Source organism: Phlebotomus papatasi, chromosome 2, assembly GCF_024763615.1.
Source record: "Phlebotomus papatasi isolate M1 chromosome 2, Ppap_2.1, whole genome shotgun sequence".
In the NCBI taxonomy this organism is placed as follows: Eukaryota; Metazoa; Arthropoda; class Insecta; order Diptera; family Psychodidae; genus Phlebotomus; species Phlebotomus papatasi.
In genome coordinates this window covers 93,902,671-93,927,033 of record NC_077223.1, presented here as the reverse complement: position 1 = coordinate 93,927,033, position 24,363 = coordinate 93,902,671, and the positions used below count along the sequence as shown (strand labels likewise).

At 37.2% G+C, this 24,363-nt stretch overlaps 7 protein-coding genes across 7 annotated transcripts; 4 read left to right on the top strand and 3 right to left on the bottom strand.

Annotated features, from left to right (window-relative positions):
• Positions 1-551: 551 nt before the first annotated feature.
• LOC129802495 (carboxypeptidase B-like) lies at positions 552-2,212 on the bottom strand. The gene is made up of 5 exons (XM_055848390.1): positions 2,045-2,212; positions 1,776-1,985; positions 1,290-1,713; positions 1,117-1,230; positions 552-1,034 (listed from the first exon to the last, which is right to left on the bottom strand). Exons 1-5 carry the CDS (start codon positions 2,113-2,115, stop codon positions 579-581), a joined length of 1,275 nt encoding a protein of 424 aa, XP_055704365.1. The 5' UTR covers positions 2,116-2,212; the 3' UTR covers positions 552-578.
• Positions 2,213-2,995: 783 nt separating this feature from the next.
• Positions 2,996-4,740, bottom strand: LOC129802498 (carboxypeptidase B-like). Its single transcript, XM_055848392.1, has 5 exons — positions 4,526-4,740; positions 4,259-4,468; positions 3,771-4,194; positions 3,585-3,695; positions 2,996-3,493 (listed from the first exon to the last, which is right to left on the bottom strand). Exons 1-5 carry the CDS (start codon positions 4,594-4,596, stop codon positions 3,035-3,037), a joined length of 1,275 nt encoding a protein of 424 aa, XP_055704367.1. The 5' UTR covers positions 4,597-4,740; the 3' UTR covers positions 2,996-3,034.
• Positions 4,741-5,655: 915 nt separating this feature from the next.
• Positions 5,656-7,315, top strand: LOC129802493 (carboxypeptidase B-like). The gene is made up of 5 exons (XM_055848387.1): positions 5,656-5,756; positions 5,828-6,028; positions 6,093-6,621; positions 6,680-6,834; positions 6,903-7,315. The coding sequence occupies exons 1-5, from the start codon at positions 5,677-5,679 to the stop codon at positions 7,222-7,224; spliced, it is 1,287 nt and encodes a 428-aa protein (XP_055704362.1). The 5' UTR covers positions 5,656-5,676; the 3' UTR covers positions 7,225-7,315.
• A 153-nt stretch (positions 7,316-7,468) lies between these two features.
• On the bottom strand, positions 7,469-9,176 carry LOC129802503 (carboxypeptidase B-like). The gene is made up of 5 exons (XM_055848399.1): positions 9,080-9,176; positions 8,779-9,009; positions 8,574-8,718; positions 8,072-8,173; positions 7,469-8,004 (listed from the first exon to the last, which is right to left on the bottom strand). The coding sequence occupies exons 1-5, from the start codon at positions 9,136-9,138 to the stop codon at positions 7,534-7,536; spliced, it is 1,008 nt and encodes a 335-aa protein (XP_055704374.1). The 5' UTR covers positions 9,139-9,176; the 3' UTR covers positions 7,469-7,533.
• Positions 9,177-10,598: 1,422 nt separating this feature from the next.
• On the top strand, positions 10,599-13,623 carry LOC129801083 (apyrase-like). Its single transcript, XM_055845843.1, has 2 exons — positions 10,599-10,746; positions 12,665-13,623. Exons 1-2 carry the CDS (start codon positions 10,599-10,601, stop codon positions 13,621-13,623), a joined length of 1,107 nt encoding a protein of 368 aa, XP_055701818.1.
• A 4,715-nt stretch (positions 13,624-18,338) lies between these two features.
• Positions 18,339-24,238, top strand: LOC129802475 (valine--tRNA ligase). The gene is made up of 4 exons (XM_055848342.1): positions 18,339-18,461; positions 18,528-21,104; positions 21,168-21,328; positions 23,370-24,238. Exons 1-4 carry the CDS (start codon positions 18,380-18,382, stop codon positions 23,421-23,423), a joined length of 2,874 nt encoding a protein of 957 aa, XP_055704317.1. The 5' UTR covers positions 18,339-18,379; the 3' UTR covers positions 23,424-24,238.
• Positions 23,625-24,273, top strand: LOC129802515 (uncharacterized). The gene has a single exon (XM_055848418.1). The coding sequence runs from the start codon at positions 23,686-23,688 to the stop codon at positions 24,229-24,231; it is 546 nt and encodes a 181-aa protein (XP_055704393.1). The 5' UTR covers positions 23,625-23,685; the 3' UTR covers positions 24,232-24,273.
• The last annotated feature ends 90 nt before the right edge of the window (positions 24,274-24,363 follow it).

Genomic DNA, 24,363 nt, shown 5'->3' with positions numbered 1-24,363 from the left:
TCGCTGTAGTTCCTCTTGTCTTATCGTGATTCTTTATATTTGAACGCTTTTTGTGGAATTTACAATGATTTTGATGCCTGAATTTCTCGATAATTTGGATGACATTTTGCCCCATATGCCCGATTGAGAGAGAGTCTACTGTAATCTCTATCTGAGACAAACTATATTTTTCACTTCGCACTATTTGTCTAGAAATCCCCTTGCGGGAAGGCTTTCTTCCTTAATGGCATGTTGTGCTAAATTATTATTATTATTATTTGTATTATTACTATATTATCACCTACTCAAGTGATAAGGAAAATATTTCTATTTCAAAAAATGAACTGGGTCTAAGATGATAAACGTGTAGTTTTCTGAGGTGTAAAGTGTTATGAATGGAATTTCTATAATATTTACGATCTTAAGAAAAGCTATACTACGTAGTGTATTCTCTTAAAAATGTACATTGATTAATAGTCCCATACTTAAGAAACTCAAGTGGAGTTTTCAATAAACTTTCTGGTCTCTCCATGACTTTCTCAATATCCATTACAAAAAGAAAAGGCTTAGAATTTCCTTTAAGAGGCTGTTGTATTTATTTAGAAATTGGTAGCAACGTATTGAGCATAGGCACGCAGTCCAGTGAAAATCTCTCGGGTCACCGTTACAATTTGACTTGCTGGTAGATCAAATCCTCCTAAACCACCTCCAGAAAGTTCAACTGTGTATGAAAGATTGATGTTATGCACTCCAGCAGCGTAATCGTCACTACCTCCGGCTGCTGGGTAGAGAAGAATGGCAGAATTTCCGGTGGTGTATTGGCGTCCATGTGCAGTTCTAATCGCTTCAGCTACCAATTCACCAACTTGGTTGAGTTGCTCATGATTATCATGAAGAATACGATCGTAGCCCCATGGAAACAGCAACCAATCGCCGTAAGAATGGAAGCTAAGATATAATCTGATTCCACTAGCATCCTTTGCCATTTCATTTACAACAGCCTGTATCTCCTTCTCAGAATGAGGTTCACGACCCAAGAAAACATCAGAACATGGCTGTAAAGAAGTAAAAATATGAATACCAATCACTAATCACAAATTCTTATACGCATAGTTCAAGTTGCAATTTTCAACTTACATTAGTACTGATTCCAGCCCCCTGTCCCCAGAAATATCCATAATTTCTGTTTCCGTCCACACCCCTGCATTTACTTCCCTGATTAACGGATCGCGTTTTCCTCCAAAAGCGATCCTACATAGAGAACAATGAATATTAAAGCAAAAGTTGCTAAAGATAACTAAGAAACCTACACTATCATGGGTATATTGGTATCCATCAGGATTCACAGTAGGAATGATGATCCAATCGCATGCAAGAAAATCAGCATTATCAGCTGAATGTTCCACAAGTTCGTGGATAAGATTGAGTGCTGACATAGGTGCGATCCATTCACGTGCGTGAACTCCAGCATCAATGAAGATCTTAGGCTTAGTACCATCAAAATTGCTATTGGAAATCCTAGCGACAAGGATTTCACGTCCTTCGAAGCTTTCACCAGCAACTTCAACAGTTACCAAATTTGGATATTCAGTAGCGAGGTTGCGGAGGTACGCATTGATTTCACTAGGCTGCCAATAGTATGAGAAGTCTGCAGTTGCCCTTGGTGCGAACCGGCGTTTCACCATAGCTCGTGCACGGCTCTCTATCTGATCCTTCCTCTCCTGTTCCAAAACACTGAAAACGCAAAACACCAATTAAGATCACATGAGTTGTAGGTTCTCATTATGTAATCTTACGGTTCTACGTTGGGAATGATCAGCTCATGTGAAATCTCATTATCTCTGAGGAAGGCGGGAAAGTCAGTCTGAAGGTTTGGTGGAATCATCACTCGCATTGGACGACCAATTGAATTGAGATTATCCCAGAAATCAATTCCTTGCTCCTGCCACTGGAACAGCATGTCCAATTTTTGACTATCATCGGTTTTGATAGTCATAACTTGGTATCTGGAAGTAAGACCGGCGCCTTAATAAGATTTTCTAACGAAATTAAGATTAGAACTTACCCATCGTATGATCTCTGAGAGGCAGTCGTCAATGCGACTAGAGCCGCGAGGAACAAAAATGCACAACGCATGACTATGAATAATTCCACCAAACACTCGTCTGAATCTTCTCACTGAAAATTCTCACTATTTATACTACTATCTGTTTCTTGTGAAATCTGATAAGTCTTATCATCACCTAAAGGCTTATGTTTTCGAAGCGACTGATAGGTCATTAGATGCATCCACCAGCAATTTTCAAGCCGGTCAAGCCCATTTGTACAATGATGGTGAAGAAGACTTCGCGGTGTGCATGACCTCCATAAAAATTGCAATGTGACCAACAATTTGCATCTCATTGTATATCACATCAATCTAATTGCAGATCAGATGGTACTTTGTACTTGATAAAAGGCCTCGAGTGGGTCAGTGGATAGAGTAGTAGCTCTATGACTGCGAGGTCTGGGGTTCAAAGCTGAGCAGCAGCAGAAAAAGATTTCTCATGCCATATCGGCTTTGAATTCGTCCAGTGAATGAATGAATAGTAATGTCAATGGTGCATATTGGCAAAAAAGTGAACCGCCTAAACAATAGAGGCTGGTACGAGAACGAGTTTCGACATGTAAGCGGTACTTCAGTCGATACAAATATTCGCTGTCACTGATCCCAAACACACACCGAGAAGGGATGCTGTGATATAGTAACGGCACTGATTGTCCACACAGAGCTGCGATATAGAGCGGCTACCCGTATCGGGGGATAAGATAGAATAGGAGTGGGGAATCATAAGGGGCCCAATTGGTGGCCTGGATGCATCGGAATATCCGAAATGGAGAACTGACCCCTGGCAAAATCTTATCTTGTACTTGATAATAGACTAGCATAAACAGATTTTCTTTTTTATTCACGTGCAAAAATTGGGTAATCTCGCTCTAACTTAAGTTGATAGTTTTTTAATGTAATCAAAGATCATTTTCGTGTTAAACTCAAATCATGAGTTATTTTATTCCTTTATGAATAATTATCCGCAATGTATCGTGCATAAGCACGCAGGCCAGTGAAGATTTCTCCAGAAACAGGGATGATCATATGCGGAGGTAGATCGAAACCAGTTGATCCACCGCCAGTTAATTCAACTGTGTAGGAAAGATCGATGTGATGTTCAGCAGCTGCATAGTCATCACTGGCTCCAGCAGCCGGGTAAAGAAGAATGGCAGAATTTCCAACAGTATAGCGACGTCCATGAGCATTGTAGATTGCATCAGACGCAAGACCACCAACTTCATCGAGCTGTTCATAGTTGGGATGGTAAATGCGATCGTAGCCCCATGGGTAGATCAACCAGTCTCCAAATGAATGGAAACTAAGATAGAGTCTCACTCCAGCAGCTTCCCGGGTCAGCTCACTGGAAACAACTTGAACTTCTCTCTCAGAGTGTGGTGCAGGACCCATGAAAATGTCAGAACAAGGCTAAGAATAGCATGAAAAAATTTTCATTAGGAAGCATTCCTTATTATAGGCAAATCAATATGAAAGAAAAACGAAATATTATATAACTTACATTAGTACTGACTCCAGCGAATCCCCAACGATATCGGTAATTCCTATTCGGATCAGTTCCAATGCAAGTGCTTCCTGTATTGATAGAACGTGTTTTTCTCCACATACGATTCTATAAAATGGGACATTTGAGTACCATCGCTTTTTAGAAAAACCATTCTTAATTGAAGTCTGAATCAAGACTTACGACATCATGTGAAAATTGGTAACCGTCTGGATTAGCAATTGGAATAATGATCCAATCACATTCCAAGAAGTCAGCATGCTCATAGGAATGTGACACAAGTTCATGAATAAGATAAACAGCTGCCATTGGTGCAATCCATTCACGCGCATGGATTCCAGCATCGATAAAGATCTTGGGCTTGGTACCATCAAAGTTTGTGTTAGAGATCCTGACGACGAGAATTTCACGACCTTCATAACTGTCGCCGGCATTCTCAACAGTAATTAAATTTGGGTAATCAGCGGCCAATTGACGCATGTAGTCACTGATCTCATCAGGTTGCCAGTAGTATGAGAAGTCTGCAGTAGATCTACCAGTAAGACGGCGATTCATCATGGCTCGTGCACGTCTCTCCATCTGTACACGTCTTTCCTGCGCGAAGACACTGAAAATTTCAAGGCACTACTTATTGCCTCTTCTGGGATGATGTAGTCTAGGAAGTATCTTACGTTTCTACGTTGGGAATAGATAGCTCATAAGGAATGCCATTCTCAGCGAGGAAAACAGGGAATTCTTCTTTAAGATGTGGAGGAATCATCACTCGCACTGGGCGGCCTAGTGCATTGATACTATCCCAGAAGTCAATTCCATGATCCTGCCACTGGAACAGCAAATCCATCTTTTGAGGATCATCCACAGTGATAGTTACCACCTGGTATCTGAAAAGCAAATCAGGCTTATCTATCATTCTATAAATATTTTGTAATCAAACTCACCCATCGTAAGATTTTTGCTGAGCCGCGGTGAATGCGAATAGAACCGCGAGGAACACGAACGAATAACGCATGACTGTAATTCCACCAAATACCCGTCTGGGGTTCCTCGCGAAAAACTCTCTCTATTTATACAACAATCAGTCCTATGATAAGTGTCCTATCAGAGGCCGTTTGGCAAATGACTGATTGATCTTTTTAAATGCATATTCACAAAATTTGATCGACATCTGCTAAATAGAAAAAATACACACGAAAGAAAAACACTTTGCGAACTGCTCAAATCTATGCTGTCAAGTGTTTCAAATTAATTTCGATTTGTCCATTGTTACTATTGAATGAATGACCTCTAGACTATGCCTAGACTTGATCTAATACTAAATGAAAGCATTATCAATATGGATGTAGGTCATTTTCAAATGAGAGATCATACGAACAAAGAGAAATTACCAAGTTTGATTAATTGTAGTATTGTTCTTCTCTTTAAGCAACCCATCGAGATTGAACAATAAAATCGTATGAAGAGATCTCGAAATCGTTATTGTGCTTTCCACTTGGAGAATTCCAAGGGTGCTCCATCACTGAAGTACATTACAATTTGAAAGTCTTCTGATAATGAAGAAATATTACCTTTTGATATATTACTTAATGATAAAACGTGCGAAAATAATAAGTTTTTTTTTTAAATACTGGTCACAAGCATCTGTAATTAAGAGAATTAAGTGCAATGAATCTATGGCATCCGTTCATTGACAAATTAATAAAGTCGTAAAATGTTGACCCCTTTGAATTCACGAGCAAAACACTTGAGGTGAGATAGGGTTATTTTATCATTTGATTGCCGTTACTCCATTCGAGTACAATATTAACTACAATGAATATTTTTTCTTTATTATTATATTAATTCCAGTAATTCCTATGGAATTTCCCATCTTAAATTGAATCATTGAAGTAACGAAAAAGTAAAGATTTGCTGAAATGTATAGCGCCGTATCGTTCTAGTGTCCATGAAAAATTGAAAAATGCCTTTCAAGAGCATACCGCAAAGACTCTTAGTTATCAATTTGGGTTATTATGAGCGATAATCCAAAATCGTTCAATTGAATTCCCTTATCGAGACTCTTCAGCATTTTAGTTCAATTTGATCTGTGAAGATGAAAGCAACTTATTTTGGTCTTTATGCCATCTTATTGGCACTTTCCTTAAGCCTTTGTCATGCAAAGTCTTACGAAAAGTATGACTAACCAGTATATACGTTATCCGTTATTCGTTTTCACTTAGTTAAAATATTGTATTTCTTCGTAGTTATAAGGTCTACCAAGTATCTCCCGAAAAAGAGGATGATCTACGAGTACTCATCCCTTGGACTGAGAGGGAAGGCGTTGATTTTTGGGATACCAGTGCAGAGCCAAGGATCATGGTCAGTCCAGTAGGTCAACAAGAATTCGAGGATTTTCTACAACTCAGTAAATTGCCATATACAGTGGTCATTGAAAACGTAGAAGAGTAATGCCACAGGAAAAAAAATTCCTTAAAGGTTTGCAAAATTAATAAAACATTTCTTATTCAGGACAGTTGAACGCGAACGGCAGGAACAAAGGGAATACTGGACTAAACGAGAAATTACGCCACGTCATACGGACGATTTTCAGCATTTCTGGAGCTATGACGAGATAAACGCTTACCTACGTAGAGTAGCACAAGATAACCCAGAATATGTCACTCTTTTGAACCTAGGACAAAGTTTCGAAGAACGTGAAATCCTTGGAGTGAGAATAACAGCGCCTGGAAATGATGCTCAAAGGCCAATTATCTATGTCGATGCTACAATTCATGCACGAGAATGGGCTGCTCCCATGGTAGCTGTCTACCTCATTCATGAACTAGCTGAACATACCAATGATCATCTAAGCGTTTTGACCAATGTCGTCTGGATCATACAGCCTCTTGTTAATCCCGATGGATACGTTTTCACATCTGCCGAAGATGGTGATAGATTTTGGCGCAAAACTCGAACAATTAATGAGAATACAGAGTGCCTAGGTGTTGATGCCAATCGAAACTACGATCACTACTGGGCCAATGGAAACTCTGCCTCGGTAAAGAACTTTTCCAAATTCAGAAAATCAGGTTTTAGAATTCTTCTTTATTTCAAAGTTTTGCAGCCTTACCTATTCTGGCACTGCACCATTTTCTGTGGTTGAAAGTCGAATTGTGAGAGATATTGTCTTAGCAAATCAAGACAGGATGAAACTCTACGTTAGTACCCATTCTTACGGACAACTCTTCATGTACCCATTCAGTTCCCATAAGTAAGAGCAGAATTTTTAACACTCCAAAGGAAAAGTTCAGTTCAAACATTTCTAAACTTAATTTTCAGTAACGTTTTCCCAGAAAACTTCCGTTTTCAACATGAGGCTGGTGATGTCTTCGCCGAGGCCCTTTACAATGTTCGTCAAACCCAATACCGTGTTGGAAATGGCGCTGGAATACTAGGTATTTCATCGGGTACCAGTAAAGATTGGACATATTCCGGTCCTGGCATTCCCTTGTCCTACACACTAGAACTTCCCGGAGGTGGCAGTAATGGATTCGATCTTCCTGCCACTGCCATTGAGGGCGTGATCACAGAGACTTTTGCAGGCCTACGTGCTATCGCTGAATTTGTTGTCGATCGCTACTATCCACTATCAGACGCTTAAGATAACACACACGCAAATACATTTTCGCCAAGAAAGTAAAATTATGTAAACCTCTGAGAAATATCAATCAGATGCAATATAAGAAATTGAAGTAACAAATATCAATTCTTTTTTTTTATCTGTTTGCTGCCTATTTTCTGATAACAAATGAACAATGTTGACAAATTATTTTCTTATCAATTGAGATAAAGGGAAACAACACGATGGATTAATTTAAATATCGCAATTCAGTTAAAAAATATTGTTGTCTTAATGAAGTGGTTTTATTGATCATAAAATTTTGAGAAAGCTGATAATCTGGTGGTGATTCTATACATTTAGTCCAGCGAAGAAGTTTACGATGAAGATAAATCCAGGCAAGGTAGATTCCACCAATGGTTCAATTTCTGACTCAACAATATCATATCCATGTTCTCCAAAGTATGGCATTTCAATTGTGTAGGGGAATGTGATGTTCCTGACTTCGGATGCGTGATCCAGACTGTTGCCATGAGGATCATACCAGAGGTTGTGAGCTGGACCTACAGAATAGCGACGTCCACCAGCCTGACGGAAGACATTCGATAGAGCATCACCAAAAACAAACAGTTCATGTTCATTTGGTGGAACTGTGAATCTGTAGCCGAAGGGATAGAGAATGTTGGAACCATAATTGGCTCTAGCTCCACCAGCTTGTAGACTGAAGAAAGCAATCACATTGAATTGCTCAAGAATATGATTTACAGCACGCGATTCTTGTTCAGACATGGCACTCGGACCAGAGAAGTGACCTTCACATGGCTGGAAAATTACAAAGTTGATATTAATCTTCCTCTGATTGGGAAAAAATCTCTTTAAAGTAACTCACATCAGGGGTCACATAGAAACCTGGTGCGAAGTTGTGGTAGACACTGACACCCACGCAGTCCGATCCAACATTCAATTGACGATTCTTAGTCCAGCCACGATCCTGAAAAAAAAACAGAATACAGATTTCGAAAATAAAACTGATCTCAAGTGATATACTATGGGAACACCTCCGGTAATCGCTAGTGAAAATTTATTTCACCTCAAGAAGAAAAACAAATTTTCTCTCTTGCCCAGAGCTTTCGGTCTGGATGTGGACCTTCTTCAGTGGTCGACTAGACTATGTTCTTTGATTTCCTGAAGTAAATCAAAAAATTCAAGGAAATTAAAAAAAACATAGTCTAATCGAGCACTGAAGAAAGTCCAAATCCAGACCGAAAGCTCTGGACAAGACAGAAAATTTGTTTTACTTCTTGAGGTAAAATAAATTTCCACTGGCGATTACCGGAGGTGTCCCCATAGAATATCTATCACGCCAGCTGATTATCTATCAAGTAGTATACCTCGTTTCTGGAAAACTCATAGCCATCGGGATTAGATACTGGCATAATAATAATATCGATCTCCTCAAGAACATCCAAGTAGTTGTAATAATGTGAAAAGAATTCATGCATAACTCGAATAGCCACCATATGTCCAGCCCAATCCCTGGTATAATTAAAACCAAAAGTTATGTAGACCAGTCGAAAATATTTAAGCACCTTTTACCTTGGTCGGATTCCTGCTTCAATAAATACAACTGGACGATTAGCAAACTGATCCGATGAGATTTTTACAGCATTGATAGGTCTCACTTCACGACTATACCTAGCAGTGATTACCTGAACTTGATCGGGGTTTGCTTCAGCAACCTCATCAATATAGGCATTGACCTCATCAACAGGCCAGAAATGTGTGAAATCAACTGTATGCCATTTTTCTGGGATATTCAATGTCTTTCTAGGATGAAACAGAACAGTCCAATCACTTTATTTACAAAAAGAACCTCTTCCAGTAGTGAAACACTCACCCCGCCAATGTAGCCACAAACAAGAGGCAAAGAACCCCAACAGAACTGTAAAACCTCATTATACTACACTACTGACCACAAACTCCACCAAGAAAACTGAACGAATAAATGTGACCAAAGCGGCGGAAAGACCTTTATAGTCCTTGTCGTGAGAATGTTATCACCTTATAGCTACGATAAATGGGATTAAATATCGATTCAGAGAGGAAATCTCATTTGAAATATGAGGCAAAAAAGATCACAATGAATACGTTTGTAGCTATGAGCTGAGCATTGTAAATTTGAGATTACTTTTCTCACAATCTGTCCGGCTGCGTAAGATTCGATAAGGAATTCTTGAAAAAACGTGCTATAAATAAATTCTACGTTCAATCTATTCAGTTTCCGGATGCAAAATAGTATACAGGAAAAAATGATTATTATTAACGGTCGTAAATCTTGGAAGCAAAAGAATATTGATTTAGAATTTGTGAACCTATATACTACTCATATTAAATGTTAATAAAAATTAAATCTAATTTAACAAAATGGCTATTAACATGAGTGTAAGACTCTGAGATGTGCAATTATGATAAAATATCAGGAAATAGGCCGCGATAAGTAAAACTTAAAGCATTGAAAAAATTTTATTAGAATCGGAAGTCTTATCTTGAAATGTGAATATAAAATCCTAAATTGAGAAATCAACATTTCTTTAAAGGATCCTAGGTTTAAAGAAAATCTTGAATTAAGGTAAAGTGCCCTCAAGTCGACCGGTTCCTTTATTCGACCAGTATAGGGTTATTTATTCAATTTATTTACATTTGCACTACTATTTGGCATATGATCTAACATTAATAAGTCAATTATTACACAAATAATATGAATCAGTGACAATTTCGTGTAAATTTTCCATCAAACATTCAAAAATTGACCCATCGGTCGAGTCGAGGAACCGGTCGACTCGAAGGCACTTTACCTTATTTTTTTCCTAATTCCAATCATAATTGAAAGATTTTATTAACCGCATTAAATATGTGTAATGTAAAGTATTGTAGGATCTCGACAGTACCTATATACGGTTTGAGCTAGGAGACGGATCGGTAGAGAATTGATAGAAATGTAATTTAAACGAGTTTAAACTAAATATAAATTGATGAAAAGTACGTTAAGCCGTCTCTGAGCTAATCCTTAGGTCTGTACAAGATCTTTTTTTCTTAATAAATTACTTGGTCCTGCCAATATATAGGGGAATGTGGTCTGCCTTTGAATCCGGCAGCCATTGAATGTTTCAATTTTTCTCTTATTTCTCAAAGCAAAAATTTTATTTTGTGAACTATAGTTAATACTATTACCTATTTTGTATTAACTTCGATTAGCAAAATGGAATTTTAGCTTTGGTAAATAAGAGAAAAAAATTGAAGCATTCAAAGGCAGGCCACTTTCCCCTACTCGAACTCACGAGAAAGAGCTATCAGTATATTATCTTTTCGCATGCTTTTTCGGGTACATACCGCTTTACTAAACTAATTTAGACATTATGGGGCGCAATCCCAGAGCTGTACAGGAGGTCTTCATCCAGATTGAGCATGCGGCACGAAATCTGGGGCTGCAGATAAATGAAGGCAAAACGAAGTACATGGTGGCCTCGTCAGCAGCGACTCCGGCAACATCTACGGAGAGCATCGGTCAAACAGGGCTCCCGATGGGGGACTACAACTTTGAAGTTGTCAACTCCTTCGTGTACCTTGGGTCAACAATCACAGCCGACAACAACATCTCAACAGAAGTCCGCGCACGGCTGCTGAAAGCCAACAAAGCCTATTTCAGTCTATCAAGAGTGTTTCGGTCCAGAAACTTAAGCATAAAGACTAAGCTACTGCTGTATAGGACTATGATCCTGCCAGTCCTCACGTATTCGTCTGAGACGTGGGTCCTCAGCAAACAGAATTGCGAACTCTTAGCCGCGTTTGAGAGAAGGATCCTACGACGGATTTTTGGCCCCATATGTGAGGAGGGACGATTCCGGAGCCTATACAACTATGAGGTGTATGAGCGCTACCGAGAGGTAACTGTCGTCAAGCAAATACGCCTCAATAGGCTCCGGTGGGCTGGTCATCTGGTTCGCAAGGATGAGGACGACCCAGCCTGGAAAGTCTTTAGGGGCGGACTTTATGCTACGAGGAGACGAGGCCGACCCAGCCTCAGATGGACCGACGGCGTGGACCAGGACGCCAACTCATTAGGGGTGCGGAATTGGAGAACAGTGGCGCGTAACAGGCTCGAGTGGCGACGGGTCCTGAGTCAGGCCAAGACCAGTAATTGGTTGTAGCGCCGGATAAGTAAGTAAGTAAGTAGTACCGCTTTACTACCGTTAAAATTGATGGATAAAATAAAAAAAAAACCATTCCGAAATTAAAAATTACTTAAGAAAAGTAGGTTTCAAAATATATTAACATGAATAATAAGTATACAAACAAATGAAAAAGTGAATCCGTGAAAGGTAAATCATTTACGAAAATATTACCGCTTCACTACACTGATCAAGTCCGATGCATACACGTTCAAAAATTTCAAGATTCAAAAAAATCCAAATTTAAGCAAATCGGTTGAAAAATAGGCTCTCCTAAGTGATTAAACTTCGATGTTCAAAAATTGATATCGAAATAGTTTTCGAACATAGGTGTCCAAGAACGAAATATTCGCCTTGATTACCTCTAAAACTTATCCGAAAATGAAAAAAAATCATAGGAGCTGATTTTGAAAAAAAATAAACAAAAAGCATGGTTTTAGAGGAGGAGTGGGGAATAATAACACTGTCCTAGATAATATCGACTTATGGGGAGTCGTCGGAGACCGGAAGTCGATATCTATTACCATTTTGCCTCTGGCCGTGTCACAAGACAAAAAGTAGATTATATAACTGCTCTCTCTCTTAGTTCAAGCAATAAAATTACGTAGTAAATAGATATTAGAAATTGTAAGCAAAATTATTTTTAATGTTGTTTGCAGTAACTCTATTCTGCCTCAATTTATTAAGTGATAAATAAAGTTTAGAGAGAATAATCTTCTTAATCTGTGGCTGATCTATCTCCTTTACAATGAATTTTATTTCAGGAAACAAAAATTTAGCATGTAAGTAAGAGATTAAGTTCTCCCAGGTAATTTACGTGAAGTTAATGGACTTTCTTATCATTAAACTTAAACCTCATGACGTACAAGGCAATTTGAGGTTTTGTAAATTAATGAATTTTAAATGATGATTTGTCTGAAAATTTTTTTGAGACAAAAAAGAAGTATTTTTAAACTCAATTTCTTTGCTTTCTCAAACATATTCCTTTACCGAAAGTAACATGAAATCAGAACGATCCAGGCAAAAAAACACAAACAAAATTTTTTAGAGACAAATTCTTTTAGTTAATTCTCTGAAGTGCTCTCTGAATCATCCAGAAAGAAAGATTAAATTCCAAAAAATAGTATAAAAAGACATCATTTAGGAGGATTTATGTTAGTTCTTCAGAAACTTTTGAGTTGTACGCAAGCTAGCTATGGTGTCCTTCAAAATTCTTTTAGTGATTACCCTACAAATTTGCTTAATTTTCTCAGAAAAGTTAATTCATAAAAAGAAAAAGATATTAGGATACGAGTATCCCTTTGAAATTATTGCTGATCTCGATAAAAAGGCTATTTCAACGGATAAAAAGAATACATTTGTGTCTAATATCCACGTGGGATCTGTATATGTGCTCAATAACACCATTGTCGACATTGTACTTTCGTCAGATTCCTTTGATATTGTGACCAAGTACTCCTTTAATGGACGTGGAGCTGAATTATCCGAATTGCTATTCTTCCATGATAAACTATATACGTTTGATGATAAGACCGGTATTATTTACGACGTGGAAAAAGATAGGCTTTTACCTTGGGTGATCCTCTCTGATGGTGCTGGAAATGATACAAATGGTTTCAAGTGCGAATGGGCGACTGTTAAGGATGATCACATAATTGTGGGATCTCATGGTGTGGAATTCTTAAATCCTAAAGACGATAAGAGGAAGCTCAATAAATTCTATGTAAAAAAGGTCAGCAAAGTTGGTGAAGTGATTCATGAGAACTGGTTTGAGATCTACGACAAAATTCGCCAAGCTGTTGGAATGCCATACCCAGGATTTATTATTCATGAGGCTGTTATCTGGTCGCAATTGAACCAAAAGTGGATCTTCCTACCGCGCAAGTGTTCAGCAGAATCTATGAGCTCAGATACTTTCGATCACATTGGATGCAATCTCATAATTTTGGCCAATGAAGACTTCACGGAAATTGAAAGTCATCCGCTATCGGATCCTCCTCTTGTGGATCACCGTGGATTTTCATCATTTCAATTTGTGCCGAATTCCAACGAGAAAATTATTGTTGGGCTCACAACAATTGAAACAGATGAAGAAACAGCTACCTTCATCATTGGCTTGGATATTCAAGGAAAGGTTCTCTTCCCAGAATCAAAAATTCTCAATGATAAGTTCGAAGGCCTCGGTTTCTTAAAGCATCTCTCCAATGAATAAAAATTTCGCTTACCTACTTTTTATTTTTAATTATTATTTGCGGAATAAAGAACATGTTAATAATCAAATAAAATAAGAGGCTTCAAGTTGCCTGGCAGCTTTTTTTAGATTATTGTGGCTCTGATAGCTTCCTTTTTATCAGAAAACCGTTTAATTTATTCATCTCACCCACACTATATCGATACCATCGATAGTTGTAAGAACTTAAGAATCTTGTTAAAGAATTCCTTCATATTGAGACATCGTCAATACATTTTTTGTCCATTAACTATAAATAATAGTTGTAATTTAAAACAGAAAGATTAGAAAATACTGATTACACATGAGGTATGGCATATAACAACGTACACTATGCAGCATTTATGCAATCCACAGCATCAACACATTGCTAACACATAACACATTGCTCCTTATCCATCAGCAGTGGAAGATTGACTCTAGGAAGTCAATTAAGGAAGTCAATCTTCCACTGCTGATAGATAAGGAGCAATGTGTAGTGTCAGTGAAAGTTGATGGTGTTGTATTAATATTTACAATTGTTCTCCCAGTTTTTGATGCCCTGAAGAAGGTCCCAACCAAGGATCGAAACGTCGGTCCAATAAAAACATAAAGAAGAACAAGAAAGTTTTTAGACCGAAATTCCAACATCTGACTCAGGGAACAATGTCGTCAGTTAAATCAGCATTTGTCGTAACTTCCTTTTGACAACTTTTCAGGAGAAGAAATTTTCAGTTCAATATTATTTTTTCTTAAAAATGAGCCCCGAATGCGATACTTTTGAGTCAATATAAAAAAGTGGCACTAATAATCTGTAAGTTACTCGAGAAAATCTTCATAAAATTATTTAAAAGCTGCAATATTGAGAAATATGTTAAAAGAAACACAATAATATTGGATGAGATCATATATTCTGTCACTAGAAGAGGTTGAAAGTTTGGAGTGGTATATCTCAGCTCCTGATGAACATAATTGGATGAGTGAACTATTGTTGAAAAGCTTGGTTCATAAGCTTTTAGTATCTGGTATACTTAATCTGCTATGGATAAACCATGGTCATCCAGAACCATTTATGTCGAGGAAGACACATTTTGCAACGTCTTTTTTGGCCATCTACTTCTGGGACCAAGAGTGACCCAGTTTTCTCGCACATGGACTGTTTGTTGGAGGAACTCAAAAGGTACAATTTGTGGAAGAAACTTTTTTTTTTGGACATCTTACTTTTTTTATTCATCCACTTTTGCAAGAATTTTAACATTTTACACGCATAGAAAAAAATGACAGAAATCCTTCTATCTCATTTTCTGGACAAACTAATGAAGATATCGACTTGGAATGTTCTAAGTACTCCCCCATAAGTTGATCCAAGGAATCCAAATATCACATAAATTTCATCCCTACGTCTATCCTTCCCCTCCAGAAACCACTCTTTTAGGATTTCTGTAATTTTTTCCTTGCGTTTAACACTTCAAAATTCTTGCAAAAGTCGATGAATAAAAAAAGTAAGATGTCCAAAAAAAAGTTTCTACTACAAATTATACCCTTTGAGTTCCTCTAACAAACGGTTCTTGTTCGAGAAAAGTGGGCCACTCCTGGTCCCAGCAGTAGATGGCCAAAAAAGACGTTGCAAAAAGTGTCTTCTTCGACATAAATGGTTCTGGATGACCATGGTTTATCCATAGCAGATTAAGTATACCAGATTCTAAAAGCTTATGAACCAAGCTTTCCAACAATAGTTCACTCATCCAATTATGTTCATCAGGAGCTATGATATATCACTCCAAACTTTCAACCTCTTCTAGTGACAGAATATATGATCTCATCTAATATTTTATCGTAACTTCCATCGTTTATAAAGTCGTAACTTCCAATGTATGGAGATTCTGGAAGTTATGACAATTTTCTAAAATGCATTATATCAATTTGAATTATTCTAGTGATAATAAGCGCCTTTATTTGACTAAATTAGTCAATAATACTGTTATCCCTGTCCCTAACAGCTGAATGTTGAAACGAAGAATAACTTCAGTTGAACCACAGATTAGCGTTAGTCTAGGGTTAAAATTAAGCTAGGTTTAAATATTTTTTCGTATGCAGAAACGTGGAATAGTGCTTTGGCGTAAGCTGTTTTTCTCACACGGCAACCCCATATTTTGGCATTTCTGGCATGCCAGAAACTGTCAATTCGTCAATGTTTTCATTCCATTTAGTAAGATTCCACGGCTTCTTCTCGTTATTTGGTAATCTTGACTTACCAACTATGCTGAAAATTATCTAAAATAAAATATGAATCAATATTGTGGATGTGAAAGGATGTGCATGTTTTCGGGGTGCAAAAAAAGCGCGACTCCTGTGGCTCCTGCTTCAATGGCGACTCATTGAAGTCGCGTATGGTGGATGTTTCCTTTTATTTCAGGCAAAATTGTCTTTTTAAGAAGTTGTAAATTGTGTGAAAACCTTATTTCTTTTCTAAATCCACTAAAGTGCAGATTATATCAATTTTGTATCATTCAACAGTATTTTCGGGAAGAATTTACCGATATACGTGGACAAGTTTATTCCATCTTTAAGCCAAAAATTAAACCTCCGAAATCGGGGGTCTAATTTTTGGCTTAAACGTTAATCCTCTGTTTAAATTTATTCTATTTCGCGTTCAAACATTAGAAAACGGTGGATCATCCTCGAATTATCTTTATACTTTGATTCAACATTCAGCTGTAAAAGTTTTTATTTCATAAGTTTTATTAAATAAATTGTAATAAATTTTGTGCGCCACGTCGCTTGTTTTGTTTTGAATTAGTGACAGATGGATAGGGATTTTTTCTCACTTTTTTCTCGCAAATATTGAATTAAAATGATTTCATGTTACACTATTCGCACTGTCTTTCGATATTTGGATGAGTTTGCAAACGTTTTATTGAGAAATATTGCAATTTTGCTGCAAATTACAAGCCACGCAAGTGAGCAAAAGAAGTTACGGCAAATGGTGATTATTGAAAATTTTGTATGGAAATTTGTCGTAACTTCCCCAAAAATAGAAGTTACGACAAATTCTGATAATTTTTTCTTAATTAAGGGCACTTACGATAATTTTTATTTAAAATAATTTTTATTGGGCTTATAAAAGTTTCTTTTTCACAAGTGCGTTTAATAAACAAAATTACGCTGATTCCAAATATGTATGTCTCCCCTATGGGGAGGTTTGGGACACTTTTTCATGTTTTGACTTTGAGACAATATTCCAAAAAACCACGGTAGTGTATTACAATTTTATGCGGTCTATAGGATACTTATGGGTATTGACTTTATAAAAAGCACTCGATAGAACTTGGAAAACAGCTGAGTTTTCTTGGAGAAGATAAAACATTTTACTTGACGCTTTGTCCCAAACCTCCCCGATGTGGGGCAGTATGGGACGCAAAAGGGGATGTTTGGGACGCGTTTTTTCTCGCATAATTTGTATTACTGGAACACGTTAATTAATTTTAAATACCAGATTAAAAATATTTCTGATAGAAATAAAAATGCCTCATCTTTTATTTACATTTAGAAATTAATATCAATTTTATTTGTACAGTAGAGTCATTTATTGTCAATCAATTATTTTCTTCCTATTTTCCATCTACCTTTCTTTTCTTTTTTTATTCTAAATATTGCAATCATGATTATCAAATTCCTCAGGCGAGTAGATTTTCTTGCAACTCTTAGTTTTGAACTCATTGATGGATTCCTGTTTGATTTTACGACAACTGCATTGTACCTGTTTTCTCATTATTTCTCTGAATTAACTCTCGCCTTGCCTTTTCTGGAGAACTTGTTCGAGAAATTTTCGAAAAAAATAGTTTCTAACTAGATTGGGCAAAGATCGAATATCCTCTGAGAAGGAATTATTGATTCCCAAGACAATGATGGTTTAATTGTCCCTGTAGTTAGAGAAATCTGCTCCACTGGTAAACTTTGCACAAGAGGGAGATTTCCAGTAGAAACTGGGTATTACTCTTGATTTTGACAATAAACAATTGCATACCACCTACAATCTTGTCGAAAATCAACGTCCCATTCATCCCCTTTCAGGTGTCCCAAATATCCCCGTTGGTAGTTTTGGTATTTAAAACCTTTATGTAAAAAACAAGAGAGTATAATCTCTGAAACTTTTGGAAAAAATTTGTTCCCAGATTATACTGCTACCTAATGAGATAAAAAAGTTTTGATTATATATCGCTGATATAAAATACAAAAAGCAAAACTGAGAAATCAAAAAATACAATTTTTATCAATTTTTAAGAAAGTGTTCATAGAATTAAAACAATAAAACTGAGGATATCCATTCTTTTAGTCAAGATACATCTTAATATTGCCTACGATACAGTAATGGTTAAATCCCATTTATTTCAAAAATCAATTGAAAAAATCGCCTTGTCCCACACTACCCCTGTCCCAAACCTCCCCGGTCTCCCCTATATCTCAAAATCGTAAAAATTAAGTTACGATAAATGCTGATTTAACTGACGATGTGTCATCAAAATTTTGAAAATTCAACTGCCTCACGGATTTTTTTTATGTCACCCGGAAAAAGAGTCCACGGATAAGCGAGAGTCTACTGTACTTACATTCTGTATGAATGGGTTAACTTTCCGATATTTCGTTATGAATGTTTGAATTTGAAAAATATCGAAAGCAAAATATCGATATATCAATCAGCTGTTCCGATATTTCCCATGTGTTTTTATTCTTCTGCATTTATAAAAATAAAGTGAAAATGTTTTGCCTGAAAGAAAAGTTAAAATTACGTGTTTTTGTAAATTATATTGGTTCTAAAAGATATGCATCTTCTGTATTAGGTATCTATTTATCAGATTACAATTAAATTTTGATAAATTAAGTACGATTTTGGGTTTACTTTTCAGGAAATGCCTATCAACCGAAAGCTGTTGAAAAGCAGGAATTACCTTTGGATGAGACTGCCAATTATCCTAAGAAAGGGGTTTTCAGTATGATTTTTCCTCCTCCAAATGTAACTGGGAATCTCCATTTGGGTCATGCACTCACTGCCACCATCCAGGATGTAATTATTCGCCGACAGAAGGAGAAAGATTTGGAGGTATTGTGGATTCCGGGAATGGATCATGCAGGGATAGCCACTCAAGTGGTCGTTGAGAAGAATCTCATGAGGGAGCGTAGCATGTCCAGGTATGATTTAGGTAGGCAAAAATTTCAAGAGGAAATTCTCAAGTGGAAGACATTGCGGGAGAAAGACATTAGGGCTAACTTGAAGTCCCTGGGTTTGTCATTTGCCTGGGAAAGGGAGTACTACACAATGAATGAGGGACAATGTAAAGCTGTTACGAAAGCCTTCGTTGAACTCTTTGAGAAAGGACTTATTTATCGAGATACAGATCTGATAAATTGGTCGTGTTCCTTGGAATCTGCAATCTCAGACATTGAGATTGATAATGTGGAAATCAATGGACCAACGCCAATTCCTGTTCCTGGGTATGAGAAAAATATTATTTTTGGGGAAATTACCAATGTGGCTTATAGAGTTGAGGGTGGATCAGAAACTGATGAAATTATTGTCTCTACAACACGTCCGGAAACTCTTTTGGGAGACGTAGCAGTGGCTGTTCATCCCGATGATGACAGATATTCCCGGTACAGAGGGAGAGACACGAAACTCTGGCATCCTTTCCGGGAAATATCCATCCCATTAATTTTTGACGAAGGTGTAGATCAGGCTTTTGGAACAGGAGCCGTTAAGATTACTCCAAGTCACGATAAATGGGATTTTTCGCTAGCAAAACGACACAATCTTCCACATGTGGATGTTATAGATGAACGGGGGAGGATTTTTCTGGGTTTTGGGTCATTTTCTGACCTTCCACGTTTCACTGCGAGGGAAAGAATTAAAGATTCCCTGGCTCAATTGGGATTGTTACGAGGCACCAAATCACATTCCATGATCCTTCCACGATGCTCTCGATCGGGAGATATTGTGGAATACCTCAAGAAGCCACAGTGGTATTTGAAGTGTCAGGAAGCTGCACTGGAAGCTGTAGAAGCCGTCAGAGCTGGAAGGATGAAGATTGTTCCTGAAGAATTTCAATCAGAATGGTTTCGATGGCTGCAAAATTGTCATGATTGGTGCATTTCGAGGCAGATCTGGTGGGGACATCGGATACCTGCTTTCGAATGCTCTTCTGGAGATTCCACAAAGTGGATAGCTGCTGAATCCGTAGCAGAAGCCCTGGAGAAGGCTGAGAAAATCTTCCAAGGAAAAGTTGATAAAATCAAAAGAGATACCGATGTTCTTGATACTTGGTTCTCTTCAGGATTGCTTCCTCTCTCTGTTTTTGGATGGCCAGAAAAATCCAAAGATCTCGAGAAATACTTCCCTCTTGATCTAATGGAAACTGGCCATGATATCCTCTTTTTCTGGGTGGCTCGAATGACAATGCTGAGTTTAATGTTGACGGGGGAAATTCCTTTCCGGAAAATCCTGCTTCATGGCATTATTTGTGACTCACAGGGAAGGAAAATGTCCAAAAGTTTGGGCAATGTGATCCTCCCTGAACAAGTGATAAATGGGACATCTATTGAAGAATTAATCCAACAATCTGAACACTTCCATAGATCAGGGATAATCAGTGAAGCTGAGATGAAGAGATCTATTGACGAAGTGTCCAAAAATCACCCAAATGGCATTCCGGAATGTGGCATTGATGCCCTCAGATTCACTCTCTGCAGCTACAACATCAGCAATCACTTTGTGAACTTTGATACAGCTGAATGCCATGCCAATAAACTCTTCTTCAACAAAATCTGGCAAGCTTCGAGATTCACAATTAAAGCTTTCGAAAGTGTAAATCCCAAGCCAGAAGATTTAACCAAGGGCCTGGAAAATTTCTCGGAGATGGACAAATGGATCCTGGAGAAATTATTCTGCACCCAAAAAGTTGTTAAAGACTCCATTGATCGGTATAGCTTTCACCTGGCAACGGCTGCCCTCAAGACATTCTTCTACAGCAACTTCTGCAATGTCTACCTGGAAACTACAAAGTCCAGCATCAATGCCAAGAACTCCAAGGCTACAGGACATCTCTTAACTCTGAGAACATGCCTGGTAGAGGGACTCAAACTAATGGAATACTTCACGCCATTCCTCGTTAATGAATTATTGAAGTTCCTCCCAAATGCCCCAAGCCTCAGCAATCTCGACAAAATCCATGCAGAAGTTCATATTGAACAGATCATTGAAATTTGTGCCACAATTCGAGGCATCAAAAGTCAAAATAACATTGTGAAGAAAAACAACCCTCAACTAGTCATTTGGGCAGATAATTCATTTATCCCAGAAGTAAGGAAACATTCAGAAACCATCAAAACCCTTGCTATGATTCCGGATCTCAAAATCATAGACGATCGAGGAGTTTTCAACGAAGAAAAATGCTCTATTAAATCTGTGGCTAAACATTTCTGCTGGTTTGGTAAATCATCCTTCATAACCAATTTGAAGGATTTTGCAATAATTTCTAAAATATTTCTTTTAGGAATTCATGTGAATAACATCAAAGAGACCAAAGAAAATAATCCTGCAGAACAAAAATTAGCTAAGTTACTCAGCAGTCTGCATAAACTGGAAGAAATTGTGAAGGATGAGGGATACCAGAGATCAGCACCGGAAAGCAAAAAGGAAAAGCACAAAGAAAAGGTGAAATTAGCAATAATTTCCGATGGGTAATGGTGCTATTCTAATGAAAAATGAAAAGGGGAAATCTTTCTTTTGAACATTTTTAGCTGAGATTCTTTACAATCTCAGATTTTTAGTACATGACTGTTCTCAAGTGCTTCTGCATTATCGACTTTTCTTTGTGTTGCTTCCTGTCTCGACTATTTTCCCCAGTCCTCACTGTATTCTAACTAAGCCAAAGTCGAGACAGTAACCAACACAGACAAGTCGATAATGCAGAATCACTTGAGAACAGTAAAGTGCTAAAAATGAACATTTTTTAGGGGTAAAGCGGTTAAATTGGTAAGTAAATTAATACATTTTCTAAGTAAATTGGTAAATTTGGTAAGTAAAAAATTCAAATCGGTAAGTAAAATATCAAATTTGCTAAGTACAGTAGACTCTCTCAAATTCGGGCATTTGGGACCAAAATGTCACATGAATTAGAGGAATTCGGGCGACAAACTTTTTGAAATGCAACGATTTCTTATTCATCTGCATACTACACATATTGAGTTTACACTCATATATTGTAAATTTTATGAAAGTCCCTTTATAATGCAAAATCACATCAAAACTAAGACAAATCATGACTAATTTGAGCACATTTGCTTCATTTGATAATTATAATCAAACTTGAAAAATGTCAACAAACTTTTTTTAAATTTAAGTGCTGCCCGAATTAAAAAGTACAGTAGAACCCCGGTATAGGCCATCGCTCTATAGTCCACAATTTATCGACCGTTGATTTCAAAACACTGATTTTAAGTTAGGTTATGTTTTTTAGTACGCGACATGCAATGTTGTCATAATTATTTTAATATTTTTGGCATACTTTATTGGGCAGTTGTGATAATTGTGATCCATAATGAAGAGAGCGAGAACAAGTATCCCAATCGCAAAAGCCGTCGAGCAATTTCAATACTAAAAGTCGTTGATAATTTAAAAAAAAATATATGGACTATATAGTGCGACCCAAGTGTCAAATCTGAAACCAAATATGGCATATAGCGAGGCTCTACCGTAGCTCGATCTTAAAAGAGCCGAATTAGCGAGAGTCTACTGTAAAAAAAACCAATGTTAATGGCGCTGGTACACCTTTTCAATCGAGTGAAATTCAATCGATTGAAATTTTACCTCTTACTCTTTCAAACTGAAATCAGAATAGCTGTCCCTTTCTGTCAAATGAAAATTGAAATTCCAATTTTCATTTGACAGAATGAGACAAATATATTGTTGCAGATTCTAAATTTGAATTTAAATAATTATGGGGGTCAGCCTTTATAATTAGAGTTGCTTTTATGGTTAGGAGTTGCCAGATAGAAAAGAAGCGTAGAAGTGTCAGTTTTTAGAGGGAATTCTGCTGCAAAGGACGCTAAGAGATAGATTGCAGAAATTGAGAGATTTTGATAGAAAATAGAGACAAAGATTTCCGAAGGACGAACACGAGTAGGATTGATCTTTGAAAAGTTGATGAAAAGACCTGTAAGTAGAAGATCCAAGAAATATTGTAATAGAAGTTTGAGGGATCTCTATTAATAGGGCAATTAGGATAAAAAAAAAGTGAGCAGAAATTAAGGGAGATTTAAGAGGGCACCTTTGAACGCTTAGGTAAAGAAAGAAAAAGATAGGGTCCTAGGACGTGGAAGGACCCCAAATATTTAAATTATTGTGACCCTAGTGATAACTTAAGGAGGGCCAACTTCACGTAGTGTGTGTGTGTGTGACAAAGATTGAGGAAAAACTGGGAAAACAGTCGAGACAGGAACCAACATAAAGAAAAGTCGGTAATACAGAAGAACTTGAGAACAGTAAAGTGCTAAAACATGTTCATTTTTCATTGGAATAGCACCATAAGAAAAGGAAGAGCTTTACTGCACGGTTTTTTTTCTTTTGCACATCTAAAACAGTGATAAAAACTCAAAATTATAATTAAGAAATGTTCTAAATTACCCTATTTTACCCTAACAATCGTTACATTTTCAAAATTCGATATATCGATTTGATCTTCTCGATATTTCAGATAAAGCGCCTCACAGCGGAGATCAACGCAATCAAGGAACTGCACCAACTTTGAAATCCAAAGAAAATCAAAGTTAAGGAAAAATCTTGGCTCCTGGAAAAGAACAATAAGTTAGGAGCACATTAGGATACCTCACTAGCATACTTAGTAAAAACTTTTATACTTTGAAAAACCGAAAACGTGAAAAAAATCAGGAGTAGGACAATGAGGACAATTTGTTGGAAATGTCCGAAAATCGGCATTGGATATTTCCGAACAACAAGACAAGCGATTTATAGGGTGGAAAAATATAAACACGCGAGAACTTGTTGAAAAAATGGGAAAAGTGAAGAAAAATAGTGATAAAATCAGCAATGTTGAGACTAAAAAAGCATCTGCAGTAGTTAAACAACCCGGTGTCTTGGGAAAATCTGTGGGCATTAAGAAAAAGTCCAAGAGAGAAAAGTTTTCGCAGAAGAGGAAGAATTTGAGGTTAAAACTTGCTTCCAGTGAACGTGTCGGTGGAGGAGGCCAGAAAAACAAGAAACGCCGAAGAAAACCCAAGGCAAAAGCTTCAGTTGACATCAAATCCTTGAAGGATGCTCTTCCTTCACTGGAATCTCTGGTGAAGTTCCGCAGTGCACCTATCAAGACGGGTGTTCCGGAGTATGACAACAAGACTGAACCATCAAATAGGACAAAGCGTCTGTCCAAGAAGGTCCAGAAAATCAAGAGGATCACTAACAACAATGAGCAACATGTGGCCAGGTTGAATAAACTTCAATTCATGATGCAGGATCGAATGTTCAAGGAGAATCCAAGGCAGATAATTGCTGAACACATTAAAAACACAAGGAGATTGGAAGATGAAATGGACGATTAGCTTTAGACTTTGAAAAATAATAAAATATAATAGAAAATTAATTATTTTATGTTTTTATTTCGGAGTTTTCCAGAAAAGAATTCAATTTCTAAAAGTCCTCTTAAATATAAGAGAAACTATTTAATTGCATAA